Source organism: Erpetoichthys calabaricus, chromosome 8 (assembly GCF_900747795.2).
Source record: "Erpetoichthys calabaricus chromosome 8, fErpCal1.3, whole genome shotgun sequence".
NCBI classification, from domain to species: Eukaryota; Metazoa; Chordata; class Cladistia; order Polypteriformes; family Polypteridae; genus Erpetoichthys; species Erpetoichthys calabaricus.
The window spans coordinates 32,407,869-32,427,979 of NC_041401.2; the positions used below are offsets into that span (position 1 = coordinate 32,407,869).

Here is a 20,111-nt window from a genome sequence, read left to right on the forward strand (position 1 = left end):
AGGAGCTTCTCCTGTCAGCTGAACACCTGACACAAATGTGCTGTTTACAAGGCACCCTGGATTTTATTTTGACATGTGCTCTGGAAGTTTTTCCTTCTTGTTTGTTTGTGTTTCCTTTTATTCATACAGTATGATTTACATGAGTCCTTCAGCAATCAGCCATTTGGCTGGGATTATCACCATGATAGACATAAGCCACATTTTGACATGACTCCTTGCAGCTACATTCACTACAGGGATACCTGGACCCATTCCTATAAAACAGGCCTGGAACTATTGTTTGTCAGCAAACATTTGATGGCTTAGAAGCTGCATGGAGCCACTATGTGTGGTCACTGTCCAAACGACAATAACAGTTACGTAAAAGGCATGAATGGGAGAAATCCAAATACATTATACTTTTGACAATTTTAGAATTCCTTCAGCTGTAATGGCAGAATTTGTACTTATTTTAGCATAATATTAATGGGATGGTCCTATGTGGTAAAGTACAGTGTAAATATGTAGTATGGTACTACTATTTTCTTTTACAAATAGGACAATAAACTTTTTAAGCATTTATCCATCTACTAGCATAGTTCAAACTCATGTTTATTAAAGCAGGCACAGTAGTACAATGGTAAGTTTGACTGTTTCAATCATGTCATGCATTTAGGAACCTCTTCACCAGATTTGCTAGGCTTTACATCCATCCCTGTTTCTTTCAGCATCTTGTTGCCTTTTTTCATTGGACATTCTATCCCTTACATCCATCTTTCTTTTTGCTTCTTTTTGTCTTTGTTCATCAGACATTGCAGCCCTCCTGTAGTTGCCTGATGACAGTACATGCAGATGTGGACACCCGACATTTCTTCTTTTATCTTTGAACTCACAGTTTTCATTATTATGTCCCAGGGTTCTATACCATAAACTTGAAACATCCACACTCATACTAGACCAGTTTTAGAGTTGCCAGCCAACCTAACATGGAGATATGAGAGGGAGCCAAAATAAATACAAGTAGAATGAACGTTCTCCATGCCAGCAGCTGAAAAACTGGGAATTGAACCTACTTGTAAGGCAGCAGTATCCAGTTTTTGCTTTTTTATTTTTTGCTTTTTTCAGGTGTTCTGATAAAAGGTCAGTATAAGTATAAAAACATTCTGTGATTTTTTTGGTCTTATAAAAGCAACCAAAGGTATACTTCATACATTGTTTGGAAACTGATGATTCTGTTGTTTCCCCAGACAGAAAGCTCTTAGGTAGATCTAAGTCCTGCTTTAAACAGTGGACAGAAGATGAAGTGTGTGCCTGGCTTTGTGAAGAAGGCTTGGATGAAGTGATTGGCACCTTTAAAGCAAACAATATAGATGGTGAAGCACTCCTGAATTTAAACAGAGAACATCTTGCAATGGATCTTAAAATAGGTAAGATGTACATGTAGATGGTGCATACTATGAAAGGAACCATAAAAATAAAGAATGACTGGTTATGATACACAGAAACAAGTTTATCAGTAAGACTGGGAAGAAGTTTGGTTTTATTGAAGATGTACTTTTATTTGCTGCACTCCATTTTGTGCAAAAGTTCTCATGCAGTGTCTTTTTTAAAGAGTTACAATTGTTTGCTGTTATCATCGTGTATGCTTCTGGATGGCTGGTGTTTTGACTCAGTATTTAGAGCATAGAGGGGAGGGAAATCTAAGAACATAGATGCAGATTTTCAAAGTGTTCATAGAGGTGGTGAACCAGATAATATTAGATAGGTGAAAAAATAAAGTAACATTACCCTTTACTCTAGTAAGGGCTCTGTATTAATACCTAAACTACTATAATATATATATGTTTGTGTATTTACTTTAAAAAAAAAATGACAAATAATGTTAACTAGCGTAAATAAAACCTAAAAGAAATCTTTGTGAATATGGAATTACCTAATGGTCCTGTCATGTGCTTTTAACTTCTGTAACTTTTAGAGCTGTTAAATTTCCATTCTTTCCCTTTAGCAGCTGCATGCTTTTTTTGGCAGATTTTATTTTAAAAATCTTTTGATTTTGCACTATTCATTACATTCTTTATAAAGTTGTTGATTGATTTGTTGCCTAACGGGATTAAAATGCTTACAATGAACCAATAATGGAGTAATCAGATTCAGTGTAACTGGTGTCCCATGGATTAATTTATTCAAGACTTGGTGCTTTACCAGCGTATTAATGCTTCTGTTCTGGAAAGTCACAAGGCAGGCTTGTCCAAATTTAGATGTTAGTGCAACTTCTTTTCTGATTTTTGTTATGGTGGTGCACTGATTAGCGTTTCTTCTGTACAGCCCCAGCAAACTGCATTGGTATCCCAGTCTGGTCATACCCTCATCCCTTTTGTGAATTTTTGACGTTCTGTCAATACTCTGGTTTTCTCTCACATACCAAGCTTAAGTAGATTAAATTGATTTTAGACTCTAAATTGTCCCAGAATTTATAGGTGTAGGTGTTTATGTAAGAGTGCGGTATGTTGGACAGATTTCCTATAAGGGATTGGAAACCAGTTTTAGTAAATAAATAAGGGTACTTTTCAACAACATGCCGTATCTGCTGGATTGAAGTATTTTATTTCCAGGTCTTCCAAATATTCATACAGTAATATCCTTTGTGAAGGTGTTTTGGGGGTGTCTTTCTCTTCCTGCCCCAGAAACCTGTATCTCTGCAGGTGTTTATTTGTATGAAATCTTTCTAGTGATATTTGTTAGATTAGATCACCTTATTCTATTGATAGCACTGAAATGAGTATTAGATTTCAATATGATCTCATTTTTTAAAGATCTTATACATTTTGATAAAACATAATTTTTATTTCTTTCATTAATACACCTTTACAATGGGCAAATAGTTCCAACTTTAGGTATCTCAAAAAAATCTAATAAACAATTTATGTAGCTGTAAAGAAGCATTATGTGTTTATTAATGACTTAATAATATAACCTATAATAATATTATCTTCGAATGACATTTATAACTAGTAGTTTTTTTTTTTTTTATGTGAATAGTGGAAAAATATAAATGACATTCTCAAACCCCTGTATCCATTTCGGGATAAAGGTGTGTTGGAACGTATTCTGGCAGTGTGTGGTGAAAGACAGGAACCAACCCCAAACAGGGTACTGGTACCTTGTAGGGTCCATTCACAAATTCTTTATAAATATATGACCACAAAAATTATTTTTAGATTCCTTATTCTTGTTTAGCTAATTTTTGCATGTAATATTCTCCCTGAATTTAATCTGCATGTCCCATGGTCAGAAATGCGTGAATGCCTGCTTGCAAGTTTATTGTTAACTTTTGTGTTTACATTATTCCCCTGTTTATTTATTTATGCCCAGGAAGTAATTTGTGGTGGTTTTGTTTTATATGAGGATTATTAGGATACTCACAAGGACTGGTTTAAATCCTGTCATTACTTGTTACATTTCCTGTCTGTCTTTTTTTCTTTTTCATTGTATATGTGTGTTGAATTAGTTGTTACCTATACATTGACCCAGTTGGCTTATATGTGTGTACACGCTGTGATAAACTGCAGCCTATCTCTGTCTTGAATCCAGTGTTGCCAGTTGTGCCCCAACTCCCATGACACTGAAATTGGATTAAGTACATTCTGTAAATGGGTGTTTGTTTTTATACAGATAAAATATGTATATTTTTGTTCTTTTAAAGAAATGTATTTTATGTGTGTTTAGTTTATGTCACATTCCAGTTTTACACCATTTTTCTTTTTAATAAGATGTTCAGCTGTTGATTGTATTCTATTGAGAACTAAGAGACAAACTGAACTGTTAACCAAAAACCAAGGTTCAGACTGAAACGTGACTTTGCAGACTATTACACTCTCGGTATCCGTATTCAGTCTTACTTAACCACTTATTTAATTGTGCCACCACCCACAAAACTTTTTAGATATTTGAAGCATATTTTCCTTTAAACCTCGAATTGCCAGTAATGTATAAATCACTTTTAAATATATGCAAATTTCATTTTCAAGTAAATTATTGCCTTTATGTTTTGGCCTTCATAGTTTTAGCAAATTTCCTTCCGTGCTTTTCACATTAGTTCATCAATGCACAGTGAATACATTTGACACAGAAAAGCTAATGCAAGACATACCAGATAAACATTGCTCCAACTCTTGTTTGAGTCATACTGCTAAACATTTTAATGAAAAGCGGATAAAATAATTAGCATATTATGTAAGTGTCTTGTTTATTTGGAGTTTAAATGGCTTCTCACAATTAAGAGAGACCTTAACCTGAAACTTAACTATGCCTTTAAAGTATATCATAAATACATTATATAAGCAGCTAACTGTATTATACTACATTAAATTTTGCTTTAGAAATTTAAAAATGGTTCTTTCTTTACATTTGTGTGTAGCTCTTCACTTCTTCCTAAATTACCTAGTAATTCATGTCTGTCAATATGAAATTGTGAGTTGTAAATAAGGATTTTTAAACCAAGCTACTATAAGTGACATAGTATGCATAATCAATTGCTTACATGCACCTCAGTTGTCACTACGAAGAACGTGTGTGTGTGTGTGTGTGTTTGTGTGTGTGTGTGTGTGTGTGTGTGTGTGTGTGTGTGTGTGTGTGTGTGTGTGTGTGTGTGTGTATGTATGTATGGAGCAGTCCGCTCTGCTCATGCTCAGCTGCAGGCACGGGAGTTGATGTAAAGCTCAGAACCTTATGCAAGTATGACTTGCACTTGGTGAGATGGCGCATGCTTGCACTTTTACATTTTTTTGGTACTTGCATGCACCTCACTTCTCATTCAACCCAAGCAGACAAACTCAGTTTTCTGGTATATGCACATTGTATGTTCACACAACGAGCTACCATACGTTTGCCCAAAACAGGTTCCAGCCTGTCCCTCTCAGTTTGTTCCATAGCTGCACTTGACTACATGTCCATCTAGGACAAGATATGACCTGTCCCAGCCCACTTAGCTGATGCCACTCTAATTTCATCAATATAATAAAACTGCTAGGGAGTCTTTGTGTTGTTTTTTGTTTGAACACCACACACAGCAAGTATGTACATAATCACCAGTTTTGAGAACAGGCAGTGTATACAGCATAACCTAGCCAAGGTCACATAGTCGGTCAATATGTGAATTTCAATATAAGGTTTTGTAGTTTGAAATGTAATTGCCACAGCCTTTTCCATATAACAGGGGGCTAGTGGTTTCCTGTAGTAGGCACACCTGGTCAGTTAGGCAGTATGATAGTGCAGTGGTTGGCAATGAATGCTTTTGATTACATTTTTAACAGTTTCTTTAGCTCAGTTCTCACTTTTACCATTCATAAGCATGCTTTTTTAATTTTTACATTTTTAAAACTGAGCATATATATTTTGAAAATAAAATTTAGTGCATTGAAAGAAATGCTAGACAACCCATTGCAGAAGTACTAAGAAGTTGTTAGATTCAGTCTAACTGTCTGGCATACGCAATTGGTAATCAGTGGCTTAATGCCACATTACTTCAGGTCCATTGATCTTTTCTTTACCTTTAAAACAAGATTTATAATACAAAGCAGGACGTTAGGCTGCTTTTTCACTAGGTATGGGAACCAAGCTGACTCTAGTTCCTGGTTTATTTCCAGTTTTTTTTCTAAAAGCACCTGCAAAACTTGCTCTGTCCTTGCTCTATATGAAGAACCTGCATAGCTGGGAATGCCTTTGCTGAGGCATTGGTAACACTGTTTTTACTGAAAACTGTGGGTACTGGTTTAAATGCTCACATTAGATTAGATTAGTTCTGTTGTATGCAGCACTTCTATAATTAAGTTATATATGTACTGATCCACCAAAGAAATGTAAGCAAATTGCAGTTTGGAACTATAACAGCATTAATGCAACTTGGATGCTTTAGCCTGTAACAAAAAAAAAAAAACAACAACAACAAAAAGACCAATTTGGTGAATAAAAAGAATGTATGTGCAGTAACACAGTGCCAAAAATAAAAGCTAAAAGAAAAGTATACAAAGCAGCTAAGATTACAGTTAGCATTGCAGTGATTTCTTCCTTAATCTATGATGCTGGTGTGCATTCAAATATCTGTCACTTACATTTGATATAATCAGAACCCTTTTAATACCTGCATTAGTACTCATGCTTGATGTAGTAAAAATGCCATGATCCTTTTTTCTAGTTTTGGGGTCTCCTGTATAACGCTGTGCATAGAATTCACATTAAAAGATTGTGTACGGACAAACTAGAAATGTGTGTACGCACAAAAAAATCCAGATGCATAAAACTGTGCGCACTCCAAGTTCCAAGTACTTCCCTTTTATATATCCCAGTGAACATGAAATTTTAACGCATGGGCATGCGCCTACAGCCCCATCCCGATTCCTCACAGAATTTCACATATTTGAACATGCAAATCAATATAAATAGCCCCTTCCATTCAGTGTTTTGTTGAAAGACCATGGCAAAAGCACATGGAAAAAAGAATTTCAGAAAATGCAAAGTGGAGTCAAGGGAAAACATACTATTTGTTGGCTTAAGCAGTGGTATAAGCAACGAAAGGAAGTTGATGGACTGATACAGCATGGCTGAGACATTTGAAAGTTCAGGTTCAGAAAGTTGTACAGTGCCCAAAATAAAAATGAAGTCAGCATATCTTCAGATGCTTGCTGCCGACACACCTTTGCTTTGGAAACCACTGGGCAACCATCTGGCTGTGTGTTGTCAGACACTGTTCTGGAGTCACAAAATGCAGTCGTGGATGCTGTAAGAGATGTGGCCAATGAACTGAGGAATATAAGGGCTGTGCAATGTGCTATTGACCACAAATTAAATGAATTGGTTAAAAAATAAATGCTGAATCTGATTACCTGTTTTTACATTCTGCTAATTACATTCAAACAAAGTTTTAACGCTGTCCAATTTGGCTGATCATTTGGTGGGTCACGGTCAGGTTCATCATACCGCATCTTTTCAGGTATGGCAAGCCACGATTGTGTGCCACATTATGCAGCACACTACATGCTTGCACAATGTTTCACACTTTCTGTACACTATAGAGCAGCACATTAATAGAGGGGAAAGAGGGGAAATGGTTTCAATTTACATGAGCAAATTCATTCTCTGAAGGTGCCTTTGTAGCGTAGTGTCTGCACCAAGCACCACAACCGCTCAGTTCTGTGCTCTTTACATGGCTCTTTGGGGTGACTCAGTGTCCTTAAATGGACTGAATGCCTTTTGCTACACTAGTTGGAACAAACACCTGCGATTTTGTGGAGTTGCTGTTTTTATAGGCTCTCCTGCTATAGATGATGTAATCACAGCTCATTTTTTTGGTGATTCATCCCTGGCTGATGTAATTTGTCCTGCACCATTGCGATAGCAATGTACATGCAATTGACCGCTCTGATTACATTTGGAAAACTGGACATTGCTGTGAACTGCGCTTTAATTTTTCCCAGTTCAACCACAATTTAAAGAAATCTTATGTATCTGGATGAGAAGCGGATAATACTATCCTATAAAGCAGGTATGCCGCGACACATCGATTTTTGTGGAATGCCCGGACGGTCACTAAGTTCACATTGAAAAGCTCCTGTGGGTAAAAACCAGAGAGTGGACAGAACTTGCAAAGGAGCAGGTAGCGCACAATTCTTCAGAGTCTACCTTTGTAAAGCTAAAGCCAGTGCTAGTTCAGCACACAGCTCCAAGAGGATAGCTCTTGGTAATCGCATTAACTTAGAAGCCAGTCATCATCTCTAATAATAAAAGGCAAAGCCCTCACTGACTGACTGACTGATTGACTCACTCATCACTAATTCTCCAACTTCCCGTGTAGGTGGAAGGCTGAAATTTGGCAGGCTCATTCCTTACAGCTTACTTACAAAAGTTAGGCAGGTTTCATTTCGAAATTCAAAGCGTAATGGTCATAACTGGAACATATTTTTTGTCCATACACTGTAATGGAGGAGGCGGAGTCACGTATCGCGTCATCACGCCTCCTACGTAATCACGTGAACTAAAAACAAGGAAGACATTTACAGCACGAGTCACACGCGGGAACGAAGGTAAATTACGTTAATTTTTGACTGTCTTTTAATACTGTGTAAGCATACATATTAACACATGTGCAATTAAACGTGTGCATTTACGGGGTGATTTCTCAGGCTTAAAAGCTCACCTTTTATCAAACGCGGGAAGAAAGGTAACTGACGTTGTTCACTGTCTTTTAATACTGTGTAACCATACATATTAACACATGTCCAATTAAACGTGTGCATTTACGGGGTGATTTCTCAGGCTTAAAAGCTCGCCTTTTACTAAAAAGGTAAATGCAAAACTATTTTCAATCAGTTTATTGAAACGCTCCCGTTAAGGATTGCAATAACATATTTGCGAGATAAAACAAGGAAGTAGGGGGAAATGGAGGAACAGCCGCAAACAGCGAAGAGCAAAAAATTAATTAAACAATTGAGAACGGAGCGAGTTAAGCATACAAGCATGTTCATAAGGGAAACAAAGCACGGTGTAAAACGTAAGTTTCAATTAAGTTTATAGAAACGCTCCCGCTGCGGATTGCAATAACATATTCGCGAGATAAAAGTTTAATGAGAAGACACGAGGTATAAACGAACCACACGCCGTGGCGCAACGTTAGGGGCAACAGTTTCAACCATTCTATGATCTGCTTCTCGCAACTGAAAGACGGCACATGGCGGATGTTAGCCGACTTGCTGACCGCAACGTTAGGGGCTTCAAGTATGGCGCTGACGCCACATCTCAGTGCCAACACTTTGCAGACTGTACTTAAAAGACACACCCTCCTCACTGGACAGTTAAAAACACCAATCAAACTAACGATGACATCAAGTATTACCCAATCCAAAGTAGGAAAGGAGGCATCTTCATAAAATGCGTGTGGGATGATTTGCATGAGACGCTGCTTTAAAAAAAAAATGATTAAAAAAATACCGGATAAATCCCGTCCAGTATTGATTCAAAACGGGACGCGCAATTTCATTCTCAAACGCGGCACGATTCCGTATTTTAAAGGACGGGTGGCAACCCTACAGTGCCAGGTAACCACCCATACAATCAGATTGTGATTCAGACTAGGAATGCAATGAATGTAATTACCCCGATCTACATACAAGGCGAAAGTCTTGCAACATTCAAAGATGATGGTTTGGGATAAGTACACCATACAACATAAAAGAGCTTATGAAGCCTTGAACCGAAAAAAGCAAGATCTCAGAGATCGTAAAAAAAAAAAAATAGGAGGTAATGTCGTTTTACTCGCTGTAGATTTTAGTCAAACATTACCAGTTATTCCACGAGGGAGACCAGCAGATGAACTCAACGCGTGTTTAAAATCCATGCTTCTCCCACGCTCGGTTATATGTCGCGTGTTCTCGGGTAGGTGCACCAAAAAATTTATACATTTAAGCATGTAATGGGCAAACAAAAAATGAGGTATACCCGAAGGCACTGCAGTAGTACTTCATGTAACTTTACTTCTTAAATGTTAATGTTTTACTGTTTAATAATTTATACGCTTCTTATATGTTGTTCAAATTCTTTTATCAAAATACCACTGACAGCGCAATGCACGATAACATGGAGTGAATACACCATACGCATCCGCCCACGGCTGCCCTGCTGTGCGCAGATAGGAGTTGATTCTACAATAAAATAAAATAAAGATTAAAACAGTAAAACAATCATCACCCATAAAGCGTGTGTGTGTGTATATATGTGTATATATATATGTTGATATGTGGATGTGTATATGTGTATATATATATATATATATATATATATATATATATATATGTAGATATGTATATATATGTGTATATGTATATATATGTTTATATGTGTGTGTGTGTATTTTATATATATAAAACACAGCAACACTCATAACAATGACAACACAATTACATTGACAATCATGTTACGTTATTTTTAAAATGTTTCCTTTTTTTTTCATAACCTCTTTAACACACTACTTCTCCGCTGCGAAGCGCGGGTATTTTGCTAGTCACCTATAAATATGCTCTCTCTTCTAAATGACACAGAAACAGTGGCACTGCTTTGATGCTCGGTACTACTAGTTTGCAAAACTGAGCAGAAAAGTGCATATACAAGGTGTGAGGCTGCTGTAAAAATGGGCATGGTTTTAAGCCAAGTTTAGTTTTTATACATCTTGAAGTGAGCGTGGAAACTGGCTTACACAACATTTATACATGAGGCCCTTTGTGTTAGGGGAAAAAGTGGCACAAGTTTTTCAGCTGAATTTATGACACTTGCACTAGACACTTACCCTGAAAAGTGAACCACAAACATTGCTCTGTCAACTTTCATGTTTAGAAAACCCTTTCATTCTGTCTGTATGACTTTAATTCTGTCAGTCTTCATTATTAACATCTTGTGTTACTGTGACTCTGGTATCACCTTTTAATATTTTTACTATAATATGAAAGAGGTACTTTATATTTCTATGTAACACATCTTTGTGGATAACTTAATTAATTAAACTTTTTTTTTTTTTTTTGCTTTTGATGATTATCATCAAGTCACACTATTGTAAAATATTCAGTCTCTAGTTTTATGTGGTGTTAGCACACTTTGATGTGGGTAAATGATTCCACTATTTCCGGAAATGTTGAAATATCATTCATTTTTTCATTATTTGTTATTAAGGGTAGAGGTCATGCACTCATATCTAGATGAAGTAAGCATTCTTCATGATATTTTGTTTCAGATGGTTTGCTCTATCAAAAGACTAATGTGACATGCAGGTATTCTGCATTAGCTGAATTTGTTTAGAAGGATGAGCTTAATTAAACATTCTTGTAAAGTATTAAAAATGAAGGTAACTTTGAGAGAATTAAGATAATTTTCTCTGCTGCTTGCTGAGCTGTAAATTTCATTCTCAATCAAAGATCAGCAGATTAAATGAGTCTCGGAAACTCGGATTAAATTCTGGTCAGCATCTGTTTCAGTTTTCCGTATTTCTAAGATAATAATAACTGACTGAATCAATTTATATTTCAGTTATTAAAGGAGATACATATGTAGTAGGTAATGAAATAGCTTTCCCCAGAAAATAAGCTAAACTCTGCATGGTATCATATTCCTCAAACAGATTCTCCTGTGGGTGTCCATATGGCCCTGTAGTAATTCTGCACTCAAGTCTAGATGCATATTGCTTAATTCGCACATCTGAATATGTTGTAAATGAAAATCAAATCCACCTATCCGTGGCCTATGTCTATGATAATTCAGTATGCTCGGGAGACACAGAGATAAAGTCAAACAATTCTGTGTTGCTCACCTGCAGAATAGAAGTAAAAAAGCTAGTAATTTGTGTGTCTCTCAATTACATTTTATTCTATGTAGACCTTTCTTTTACATCCAGTGCTCTTTTACTATAGTGTTACAGCTTTATTGTACCTAGTTTAATAGAAATAAGCTGATTGAAACTGCTGCGTGCATTAATTTTCTTTATTAACAAATGTATTGTTTGCTATTTGTAGTTACTGCAAGCCAAAGGGCAATTTTGTAGTTGTTAATATGAATTTACATTGGAGCAATCCATATTACTAACCGAGAATGGTAAACCGGATATGGACGCAGGTACATGGCATGCCCATGGACGCAGGAGACGTAGTGCGCAGGCGGCAAAAGCTCAACTAACGGAAATATGAAATAAAGCAACGAGCACAGACAATACGGAACCTTAACCGTCCACACTACACAGCATGGTCAAACCCGACATAGTACAGAAGGTGTGGGCGCCTACAACGCGCATCTAACACACCGCAGGCAGACCCCCGAAATGGTACAGAAGCCCCAGAGATAAAATACGAAATAAAGCAACGAGCACAGACAATACGGAACCCTAACCGTCCACACTACACAGCATAGTCAAACCCGACATAGTACGGAAGGTGCAGGCGCCTACAACGTGCGTCTAACGCACCGCAGGCGGACCCCCGAGATGGTACAGAAGCCCCAGAGATACGGACTCCACAGCATATGTGAATCGTAGAACATGAGATTCTTGCAAGACACGCCTTATTTACAAAAGATATCATATAAGAGCTCACCCATCAAAAAACACTCAGTCATGTAGTACACACAGATCATGTGCTCTCAGCACATATAAAGCGTATAATGCCAATACGGAGAGTAGAGACCCAAAGGCGTTGGAGAGAAAAAAAAGGCAGATAAGAGATTATGGAAGCAGTGGAATTCGAAAGGCTCCAACAAACGATGGCGCGATACACATGCAGAGAAAGGTACAGAATATGAAAGCAGTAAAATTCAAAAGTATTGTAGCGTCCCAGCCAGGTTGAGGGCTGTTTGGTTTTAAGTGACTGTTAGGTCCGATGGAGGGAGGGCGGAGTACAGCACGGAAGACTGATAGCGGGGTATTGATTGAAGCGGTAAGGGGGGGCGTTGGAGAGGGTGCTAGAAAGTTGTGTTTGGGGTTAGGAAGTCGGCGATTGTTCAAGTAAAACTTTTGTGACACTTTATCATGTCAGTCGCTACAGTATCAAAGAAAAGATAGAAAAGATTGCATTACCGCAAACAAAAGGTGATTAATCATCAGAGCCAGGTGTAATTGAAAAAATAGCAGGACAAATCAATGTCAGAAATAAAAGGCAAAGAGTAAACAACAAAGTCTTTTCGCATTTGCATCATTCAAAGCACAAAACATGGATTTACACAATAATGGACCATACGCTATGAGAATCTGTGGTCCCGGAACAGTTAAAGCAACAACAAGTTAAATTTCAAAGAATACACAATTCGGTCGGGTGTATATTGATGATCACGGAGAAGTGATGCAAATTTTAACAGGCAAAAAAGAAAGGTAATGTATATATTCCGCAAATAACATTACACACCAGAGGATATCGTGACATGCCATTCATATTAAAATGTTTACAGTTTACCGTGAGAATAGCATTTGCTATGACAATCGATAAATCACTGGGACAAACATTAGAAAAAGTCAGATTATTCATTAGAGAAACAGAAACAATATTCACTTACGGGCATTGTCACAATGTGTCTCCAAAAAAATTTTTTTTAATGAAGCTTTAAAGTAAAAGTGCAAATAATGAAATTGAAACAATTCCAAAAAAAAAAATATATATAAATTGTATATTAGATTAACCAAACACAGAGGTTGGCGAGCGAAGCGAGCAGGGGGTGAAGCCCCCTAGTTTCTGATAAGAAGCATACCCAATAAACTATGAAGACTGTAGCACTTATTATTCTAATGTGTAGCTGATGTTTTCAGCGTCATTAATAAGTGACATGAATTAAAAGACAATACACAGGGCTGTTCGTTTTTGCTACAAATGTATTTTTTAAGAGTAGAGATAAACACGGTCAAATCCAACAAAGGGTGGTTGTAGAATACATTGAAAAATATGTGTTGTCTCCTGTAAATATGAAAATATAGCAGTCCTTAAATATGAAGTGCTAACAAATGGAAAAACAATGGCAGCATTACATCCTTTTATGAGAACATGTAAAATTGAACTGAAAGGAAAGTAATGTGTATCTTGTAAACTTGTACTCCGCTATTGTGCATCTAATTTACTCGGTCAGAATTGTACTAAAAAAATGTTGTTATTGTGTGTGTTGAGGCAGTTTTCATAGTTGCAACAATTACACTGTGTAAAAGTACTCCAAGAGCAGATAGATATCTTGTATCAACTCAAAAATCAGTTCAATGGGCAACTGACATTTCAGATACATTTATACTGTATCATACTTTGAGAAATATAAAGTGACATCTTTATTTTATTTACATTTAGAATCCCTGGGACTCCGGAACAAAGTTAATCAGAAGATAGATGCGCTGAGAATGACACTAGATTCGTATTTAACAGAAATTCCTGAAGAATTTTTGTGCCCAATAACACAAGAAATTATGAAAGATCCAGTTATTGCTTCAGGTATTATTATTTTATTTATTATACTGTTTACATTTACTTATTCATTTCATATTTCAGATGCTATGCAAACAATACAGTGCAACTTTATTAATCCTTAGAAAGATTAATTTTGAGGTAACATTATAGTGCCAAAACTTCAAAATGGACTCTTGGACATGAGAGTGTCAATAAAGAGATATTAGCAATAAAAGTAGGTTAAATTAGTTCAATAAATAGATCAGTGTTAGTTTAATCATGTGAAATCATCATCACCTGTTTAATGCCCGTTTCTGTGTTTGCCCAGGTTATCCAATTACCCCCTAATTTTTTTCTGCACTTTCCTTTGCACATCCTTTTCATATCATCTCTCAGTGCCTCCAATCATGTCTTCTATGGTCTCATCCCATCTTGCTGCATCTCTTCATTTAATCATTCTTTGCTTTTCGCTCTACATGCCCAAATTATATTAGTTAGGAGCTGTGCTGATGAGAACCAATCATCTTCACAACAAGTATTTCTCTTTAACATAGCATTAGTCTTCATCTTCGTGGGTGACACTCCACATATGCAAATTTCATCTCCATTCTTTCCCACTTTGCTTCATGTTCCACCTTCATTGTCCATGCCTTACTCTCACAAAGTATGCTACTCCTCCTTATACAACTTTCATAAACATGTTCTTTAATTTCCAAAGAGACTAGGCCCCTTTAGATGTCAGAGAGAGTAGAGCTCCAGAAGTTTCTTCCATATGTTTCTCACCATCACTCTCACTTGTGTGTTTGCACTTTCGTCTGCACTCAACATGCAAGTAATATATAACTTCCATATATTCTCCAAAACAACTCCACTGCCTATATTTAAATTTACACTTACTACATTTGCACCCCTGTAACAAACTATCCACAAACAAATGTCTGACTCGCCACCTGCAGACTACCTTTCACAGCACTTGTGCCCGCTTCCAAAAAAGGGCATCGGATTGAGTTTCTCTAGCAATTTTTATCGTATTTACCACATTACCGCATTCACCCACCTCTTCCATGTCTTCTACCCCTGCTCCTCCAAACATCTTCTTTGTTGTTCTAGAATTCACTTTGAGGTCTTTCACTGTCAAACTAGCTTTCTATTTCCGTTTTGGAGTTTTTTTTTTCAATATTGTTTTTCAGTTTTTTTCCAATATCGAGATCATAAACATATATTAGCTCCCATTGCAATCCTTCATGTACTTCTCTGGTCTCCAACTCCCATCACTGTAAAACTTTCACAAATCTAAATAGAGCTGGAACATATTCCTCTTGCAGCCCCACCTTCACCTCAGAACTTTTACTATCTCAGTTTGTTGTTCTGACCACAGTTTGTGCTTAATTGTACATTGACATCACCACATCATTAAAATTTCTCCACATCTAGCTTCCTCAATGCCCACCTCATCACCTCTTATAGCGTCCCATCCAATGACAGATTTTCAAATGTATATTGCAGCATCTTTCCTTTCACTTTTCCTGTATTTACCTTATATCAAAGGTCACATCTGTTGTTCATCTGATAGGCATTCAGCTGACTTTTACCTGATTCCTGATTCTTTTCTCCAGCGCCGTATTAAGCACTTTTATTATGTTCTCCCAAAGGCTGATTGCTTAATAAGACCCACACTTAAATGCATCACCCCTTCCTTTGTAAAGTACAGTATATTGGAATGAGCACACTTCATTTCCAGTCTTCAGTAATCCTCGGTTTACACACGATTATGTTACACAAATCTGTCAAATATTTGACTTCAGGGCTTTTGCTAAGACACACCAAGAAACAAAGTTCTCCACCTGACTCATACACTCTGTCTCATCCCCTTTATCAATACACCCCCATAAGTGCAGAATCATCTGAGAATTTCTGCAGGTGACATGACCTGCTATTGTATTTCTACTTGGAGGTGTACAGAGTGAAGAGAAAAGCAGACAGGACTGTTTCTTATGGTGCTCCAGTGTTGCTCACATCCATATCATCGACACCGTCCTTGAGTATGGCTGGGTGCTATTGTAGGAGCTGGACAATTAAAAAAAAAAAAAAAAATGTTTCCCATAGTGCTGCAAGCTTTGTCCAAGCGAGGATTAGGCTTGTGGAGCAGATGGATAATTGTATTTTCCACTCCAATCTTTATCCGATAGGCAAACTGCAGTGGGCTTGTGACTGGCCATTCAAGTTGACATGATAGTTGTTGTTAATGTAGTAGGAATGGTGTGGGGAGACAGGTCATTGGAAGTAGGTGGCAGTGGCAGGGAAAATCTATTTAAAAATTAGTTCAGGGCACTAGATTTGTCAACATTCCCTTCTAGCACCTGAGTCCTGAAATCCTTGAGTCCAGTAATTATACCCAGTCCATTCTAGACATTCTTCGTGTTATTCTGAGTTAGTTTGTTTTCTGTTTAAGCTTTGTAAGCATATTTTCCTTCAGTCAGCTTTTTCTTTAGCACACTCTGTATGTCCTTCCAAGCCTCATTGCCACCGGATTTGAATACTTTTGTATCTAATTCAGGAGACCTTTTAGCTCCTTAGTAATCCAGGGCTTTTTGTTTGGAAAGCAACGCACTGTGTTTGTGGGTACCATTGTGTTGACACAGAATTTAATATACGTTTATAATGCAGTGACAGAGTCCCTCAAAATTGTCCCCATGTGAGTAGAGCATCATTTCCCAGTCTGTCATTTGGAAGCAGTCATTCAGAGTCATATCATCCTCCAGGACTCCACTTCCTCACTATTCTAGTGGTACAGGTTGTCGTCTAATAACAGGCTTGTAGCTGGAAATAAGATGAATCGGGTTGTTTCAGATTTGCCTAAAGGAGCCAGTAAATTACACTTAAAGGTACCTTTAACATTTCACATCAACAGGTCCGGCTTGCTATTTCCTTGAGTGGAACCAGTCGCAAACTGGTGTCAGTAAGTGATACTTACATGTGTAACTAAAACAAGCAGTATTAAACCAGCTTTGATTAAATTTATGAAAGAAATTGCACTGTATACCCTTATGCTGCACCAGAAAATGAAAGGAGCATTGCAAACAATCTCAATTGGATATCCATGATGGATCATGTGATGTCAGTGCAGTCTTTTGCAGTTGTTTCCTGACTGTCATGACATGATACAATATTTATGATACTTCCTAATGCAACTCAAAGTCATGTGTGGACGGGACTTGTCCTGGAAATACTGGGGGCTGTGTACGAGCCAACTCTGGATGGAGCATATCTTTATTAATGAGCCCATTTCTACACGTTTGCATTCACACTCACACAGTGCCAATTTATAATCATTAATTAACATAAAACACATCTTGGGTCCGGGGTCCATTAGAATCCTGCCCTATTTCAGCTGGAAACAAAAGTCTGCAAATGTAAGTCCTATGTGTACAAAACTGTTCTGTTTCTGTCACCTGAGTACTATAGGTACTAAGCTACAAAGAGTACTAGGCTACTGCCAAACCTGCCAAAGTTGTTTAGTCATAGGGAAAGACAAGACAGCTGATTGTACTATGTGCTTGTAATATTTATTTCTATATTTTGGCAATGTCAGGAAAATGTATTATTTTCTGCCTGCCCTGAAATGTTAGTACCATACATCAGATAAATGACTGGGAAAAAAAAGAAATTATTTATGTGGGATGGCTTGTTCTGATCTGAGACAGGCTGAATTATACTGGAAGGGTGTTGTCAGGTTAGACCGTTGTTTGGGTCTGGCTGTGGAATTGTGACTATTAAAATGTATATACAGTGGTGTGAAAAACTATTTGCCCCCTTCCTGATTTCTTATTCTTTTGCATGTTTGTCACACAAAATGTTTCTGATCATCAAACACATTTAACCATTAGTCAAATATAACACAAGTAAACACAAAATGCAGTTTTTAAATGATGGTTTTTATTATTTAGGGAGTAAAAAAATCCAAACCTACATGGCCCTGTGTGAAAAAGTAATTGCCCCCTTGTTAAAAAATAACCTAACTGTGGTGTATCACACCTGAGTTCAATTTCCGTAGCCACCCCCAGGCCTGATTACTGCCACACCTGTTTCAATCAAGAAATCACTTAAATAGGAGCTGCCTGACACAGAGAAGTAGATCAAAAGCACCTCAAAAGCTAGACATCATGCCAAGATCCAAAGAAATTCAGGAACAAATGAGAACAGAAGTAATTGAGATCTATCAGTCTGGTAAAGGTTATAAAGCCATTTCTAAAGCTTTGGGACTCCAGCGAACCACAGTGAGAGCCATTATCCACAAATGGCAAAAACATGGAACAGTGGTGAACCTTCCCAGGAGTGGCCGGCCGACCAAAATTACCCCAAGAGCGCAGAGACGACTCATCCGAGAGGTCACAAAAGACCCCAGGACAACATCTAAAGAACTGCAGGCCTCACTTGCCTCAATTAAGGTCAGTGTTCACGACTCCACCATAAGAAAGAGACTGGGCAAAAACGGCCTGCATGGCAGATGTCCAAGACGCAAACCACTGTTAAGCAAAAAGAACATTAGTGCTCGTCTCAATTTTGCTAAGAAACATCTCAATGATTGCCAAGACTTTTGGGAAAATACCTTGTGGACTGATGAGACAAAAGTTGAACTTTTTGGAAGGCAAATGTCCCGTTACATCTGGCGTAAAAGGAACACAGCATTTCAGAAAAAGAACATCATACCAACAGTAAAATATGGTGGTGGTAGTGTGATGGTCTGGGGTTGTTTTGCTGCTTCAGGACCTGGAAGGCTTGCTGTGATAGATGGAACCATGAATTCTACTGTCTACCAAAAAATCCTGAAGAAGAATGTCCGGCCATCTGTTCGTCAACTCAAGCTGAAGCGATCTTGGGTGCTGCAACAGGACAATGACCCAAAACACACCAGCAAATCCACCTCTGAATGGCTGAAGAAAAACAAAATGAAGACTTTGGAGTGGCCTAGTCAAAGTCCTGACCTGAATCCAATTGAGATGCTATGGCATGACCTTAAAAAGGCGGTTCATGCTAGAAAACCCTCAAATAAAGCTGAATTACAACAATTTTGCAAAGATGAGTGGGCCAAAATTCCTCCAGAGCGCTGTAGAAGACTCATTGCAAGTTATCGCAAATGCTTGATTGCAGTTATTGCTGCTAAGGGTGGCCCAACCAGTTATTAGGTTCAGGGGGCAATTACTTTTTCACACAGGGCCATGTAGGTTTGGATTTTTTTTTCTCCCTAAATAATAAAAACCACCATTTACAAACTGCATTTTGTGTTTACTTGTGTTATATTTGACTAATGGTTAAATGTGTTTGATGATCAGAAACATTTTGTGTGACAAACATGCAAAAGAATAAGAAATCAGGAAGGGGGCAAATAGTTTTTCACACCACTGTATAGGAAATCTGCTGCATCTTGGAGGTTTTCTGTTTTGCTTACTTGCTGCAAAAACCATTGAACAACACAAATCAGGTTTGCTTGGAAACTCAATTTATTGCAATCAGCTGTACATCAGTTCAGTGGAGTTGTCACAATAATTTCACTACATGAGTACAGTGATGTATGCTGAACATCTGGGAAAATTTCGTCATGCACATAAGTCTACCTCCTTACAAACTTCAATACCCGTTCACTAAAAAGTCAGTTGTGTCCAGATACTTTGATAATTTGAAATTTAGATATTGTAGATGCTCATGAATTTTTGGTAACATTTGTAATTTGTAATAGAGTCATCAGGGTGATATATCATTAGTGATCTTAACTTGAGGATAACCTGGTAGTGCAATGGTTCATGCTGCTCTCTCAGAGCTCCAGGATGCTTAGCCCAGCTAAGTCACTTTGTGAAGTTTCCCTCCCCCATATCTTCCTGGACATTTTCCTGGGTATAGTGGCTTCTTCAACATGTCAGAGGCATGTGTTTTGGGCAAACTGGTGACTTGAAAATGTCCTTGTGTACTCTGGGTTGCTGAGGTAGGGTCCATTTTGTAGTATACACTAGAATGGGTTGAATTGGTTATGTCAAATGGATCCATTATTATGATTTATCATCACACAAAGCCCTTGTTTGTTGTGCATTAACCATCCTTTCCATTTACAATAACCAAAGGACTGACACTCTTCACTCCTGGCTTGGGAACAGCCCATCTGGGGGTACATCATACAGTATTGACTTTTCACAC

The 20,111-nt window shown here is 37.6% G+C and overlaps 1 protein-coding gene across 1 annotated transcript in view; it reads left to right on the forward strand.

Annotated features, from left to right (window-relative positions):
- Positions 1-20,111, forward strand: part of wdsub1 (WD repeat, sterile alpha motif and U-box domain containing 1) — an 87,549-nt gene that overhangs the window by 49,839 nt on the left and 17,599 nt on the right. The window contains exons 10-11 of the mRNA XM_028806428.2: positions 1,227-1,406; positions 13,827-13,967. Of these exons, the coding sequence (XP_028662261.1) occupies positions 1,227-1,406; positions 13,827-13,967 (321 nt within the window). The remainder of the gene's footprint in view (positions 1-1,226; positions 1,407-13,826; positions 13,968-20,111) is intronic.